This window comes from Quercus suber, unplaced genomic scaffold (genome assembly GCF_002906115.3).
Source record: "Quercus suber isolate HL8 unplaced genomic scaffold, Cork oak 2.0 scaffold_15, whole genome shotgun sequence".
Lineage (NCBI taxonomy): Eukaryota > Viridiplantae > Streptophyta > Magnoliopsida > Fagales > Fagaceae > Quercus > Quercus suber.
In genome coordinates this window covers 2,503,078-2,507,106 of record NW_027069480.1, presented here as the reverse complement: position 1 = coordinate 2,507,106, position 4,029 = coordinate 2,503,078, and the positions used below count along the sequence as shown (strand labels likewise).

At 38.6% G+C, this 4,029-nt stretch overlaps 1 protein-coding gene across 1 annotated transcript; it reads right to left on the bottom strand.

The window, feature by feature from the left end:
• On the bottom strand, window positions 1-3,413 carry LOC136071056 (ankyrin repeat-containing protein At5g02620-like). Its single transcript, XM_065781892.1, has 3 exons — window positions 2,974-3,413; window positions 2,469-2,878; window positions 1-1,085 (listed from the first exon to the last, which is right to left on the bottom strand). The coding sequence occupies exons 1-3, from the start codon at window positions 3,320-3,322 to the stop codon at window positions 207-209; spliced, it is 1,638 nt and encodes a 545-aa protein (XP_065637964.1). The 5' UTR covers window positions 3,323-3,413; the 3' UTR covers window positions 1-206.
• Window positions 3,414-4,029: the final 616 nt, after the last annotated feature.

Below are 4,029 nucleotides of genomic sequence, written 5' to 3'. Positions count from 1 at the left end.
TTTACTCAACTACTACAATTTAATTGAACACATTATAGAAGCATAGAGAGATCTCACTAAACTGACATAGTAATGAGTAAACTTTTTTGAAGAGAAAAAAGTATGATCAACTCTTCAAGAAATATACATTTTAGATGTCAACTTATATATAAGCATAGAGATCTCTTACGCCGAATGCTAAAAACTTATCTGGCGTACGGAGTGTCTCAAATTGCATACAACTTGTACTCACTGTTGAGGATCTCAGAGTCTGACATCACTGACAGTGACAAGGATCTTGATCCACTGCCAAGTGATGATCTTCTCCGAATGTTCCTCATATTGGAGGCCTCAATCCGATGCCTAATGACCCAATAACACATAGTACCCAAAGTAGTGGCCATTATGGTTGCTCCTATAATTGTTACTCCAATTGCCAGCCACCTCTCACTCTCACCCACCACAACAAATGACAGAGCCAAGAATGCCACTGAAACAAGCGCACAAGCCAACCACATTAGCTTGTTGATAACTGCCATCATTTGCTTCTTTGCCTTGCTTTCTATGACTACCACTGAGGTCTGCACCACCACAACAGCCAGAGAAATAAATAGTGCAATGGAATCAAAGATGATGAAGATTATGAATGGCACTTGGGGTGCAATATTTGCTTCCCCTAGGGAGACTCCAGGAGGAATGTTTTCTGGGTCGTCAACATATTGCCCAGGGACTGTGAATATGGCTGCAAATGCGACTGTGGCAATGAGGACAGCTACGACAGTTGTGGAGTTGATTGCATTGTTGAGACCTTCTGTGTGCATTTTGTTGATACGTTGGGCAATGCCTCGAACACGTTTTCTGGTCTGCCGGGTCTGATCTAGCTGGTCATGGACTTCATGCTTTATGTCACTAACCGTTTGTTTCAACTCACGGGCAGTGCTTGGTGCTTGAGGCCTGAGGTTTTTGGCGCTCTGAACCCCATAATCCTGAAGAAGGGCTGCAACATCAGCTTGGCCAGTTTTCTCTGCAGTGTCAGTGGCAGTTTCACCAGTCCTGTTAACGGCTTTTGTGTCTGTCTCATTGTGTTCGAGAAGCATCTTCACAATCTGCACAAATAGTTACTTAAATTATGTCAACTTCTTCCTTTCAGCTGATTCTATTAAGAAAAGTATGATGGCGTAATTTCTGCAATATTAAAAATACATTTGTTCAATCATAAAAGAAGTTACAGAAAGTGTGGTTAAACTAAAATAGTTGCAGATGAATCACAGTCCTGAAAAAAGGTGCATTTGTGGGATAGCAAAATTGTTTGAAGTGTTGCACGTTGCAAGTTAGTATACCTATCTTGTGCTTGGTGACAGAACCAGGGGTATTCTGAAAATGTAACTTCTCCACAAAAAAAAAATTTGATTATTATTGTTTGACCAAGCTATTTGGAAAACTAGAGTTGAAAAATTAATCCAGAAAGAAAGTTATAACGCCATTCATGTTCTGAAAATATCATTCTCCCTGGTGGCACTGGCATCAAAGGAGAACAATTATGATCAATAAAAGATGAAAACAGAACTGCCTTTAACATATGAAAAAAAATGTTCAAAAGCATGTGCATTTATACAAACTACAACACTAAAGAGCTAGAGGGCGGTGAGTGAAAAAAACAAAGGTTTCTCATCCCAGACTAAAACAGATAAATACTACAATCTATGACATTTCAGAAAAGCCAGCTGAATGCTTCGAAATCTTTTAATTAAAAAATATAGATGCCCAATTGAAGAAACTTACTCCATTAGAGAAAACCTATGAGAGGACAACTGTAAGAACTTGATCTGAACAGTTATTAGTGGAAGTAAACTATATATGAACGGTATCCTTACCTTATTTCTCAGATGATAATTGATGAGGATGTTAAACTAATGCAATTCAAGCAGAAGTTTATCTATGTTGTTTTTATTTTTAATATTTCCTTCTTTCAATTAAATTGGTTTTGTAAAATGAAAAGGGATGGATCCAAATGAAGCGCTTTCCAGCACCAACTTCTTAAAACATTAAAATCTATAACTATTAATGTAATTAAACAGGTAGTACATCACCCTCATCAAATAAATAACTTTCCCATGGACTATTCTCAAATTTGTATTCAGTTTCTAATTTTCTCTAGGCAGCATATACCCAGAAAAGTGACCTCTCACGTTTCACATGAAGCAGCAACATCTATCAAACAAATAATAGTTGAATTAAAAACTATATTTTCCCTTGGTTGCTTGTCTCAATAACCATGCTCAACAATAACAAGAAGGCGCCCTGATGAAATGTCTGTACCATGATTCGTGAATTAATTTAATTAAAAGAAAAAAAGGTCATATTTAATGCTATGATGCATTTAACTCCATCAGCATAAGCTCAAATCTGAAATTTATTATCAAAACAGCAAGAAGTTTTCATCATTATAGATAAATAACAACTAACAAGGCAGGGAGAGGCAAATTTACCTGAGCTCTACCTTTCCTGGTCGCTATATGCAACGCGGTGTTGCCCTTATTATCAACTATGTTTACCGTCAAAGGATCTGCCTTAATCAACTCCCCCACCACCTCACTACTCTGTCCCTTCACTGCCATGTGTAGTGCAGTCTGCCCCTTCTTATCAGTCCGTTTGGTAATCCCAGGCTCCTTTTCCAGAAGTGCTTTCACAACCTCCAAATGCCCATTTCGCGCTGCAGAGTGCAAGGCAGTCTTCTGATTGCTTCTAGCAATGGTTGCCAGGCTACTTCCTGCCTCTAACAAAAAATTCACTATCTCAATGTGCCCTTGTGTTGCAGCAGTGTGCAAAGCCGTGGTGTTTGATCCATCCACGGTCATAGACAATTCTGGATGGACCTCCATTAAGACCTTCAATATCTCTGCAACAAGGCAAAATAGAACTCAAATTCCGTCCTGAAAAACAAAAATCCACAAAGAGCAAACAGACAAAGAATTATTTTTAGTGACTACATACCCAAGTCCCCTTGTTTTGCAGCAATGTGGAATGCATCAAAGCCATTTCTTGCTTTAATGCCAGCATCAGCAAGATCATAGTACTTGATCATTTCCCTAACCAAATCAACATAACCATATTCTGCTGCAACATAAAGGGCTGTCTCACCAGCTTGATTTTGCTTTTCCAACAATTCCTTCAATTCAGCCTCTCCGATGCCACTAAAGATTTCTGTTACAGCAGTAAGATTCCCTTCTCTTGCCGCAGTATGCAAAGGCGTATCGTCACGTTTTCCAGTCAACTGTTTTGTCATCTTCTTCTGAGGCAGGCTTGTCTGCCCTGCTTGTGGTTGCTCTGCTGGTGTCTCCATTGGATTCAATGATTGAAAATCCCTCTCCTCAGCTAGCTCCAATCAATACTTCATAATTTACTCATCTGCCCAGCAAAAACCCAGATAAAAAATCACACTCTTAATCCAAAATAACCAATATTTCCTCAAAGCAACTCAAAGAAAAAAAAATCCATTTGAATTCTTCTGGAATTCTTTCTTTTTTGGGGGTAACCATCCCAAATCAGTGGCCTGATCACAAAATAATCCAGGTTTTAATCTTTCTGACATGAATGCAAGTTGCTCTGCCCATGAACCCACCCCATTATCCATTTATGTCAAACAATTAATGAATCTCCAGCAAACCAATCACACTTTTGAAAAAAAAAAAAAAAAAAAAAACCACCCCACTTAAGTACAATGAAACATACTCATTCATCACCTCCTCCACGGGCCACAATTGCACCACCACAAATCTTAAGATTTTACTTTGATTCGATGATCTCTTCATCTTGATTCTAGTGGTGTGGTGACGAGGACGGTGAGGCTGGTGACGAGGACGGCGAGAGTTGGAGCCAGAAGGAGAAGAGAGAAGGAAAAAGAAGCAAAGACAAGAGAGAGAAAAAATTATAAAACAGAGAGCAACCAGAGACAAGGGAGAAAAAAATTAATATGCATGGTTACTGTTTTAATTGTGCATTTATGCATATTTTTACACCTACTGATGTGGGGTTTTTTTTTTTTTTTTT

Excerpts from the sequence above, each read along its gene's own strand:
- LOC136071056 (XM_065781892.1), bottom strand. The coding sequence starts at position 3,322 with ATGGAGACACCAGCAGAGCAACCACAAGCAGGGCAGACAAGCCTGCCT. Across the intron at positions 2,879-2,973 it reads TGCAAAACAAGGGGACTTGG|AGATATTGAAGGTCTTAATG; the intron begins GTATGTAGTCAC and ends GCCTTGTTGCAG. Across the intron at positions 1,086-2,468 it reads CCAGGAAAGGTAGAGCTCAG|ATTGTGAAGATGCTTCTCGA; the intron begins GTAAATTTGCCT and ends CTATTTGTGCAG.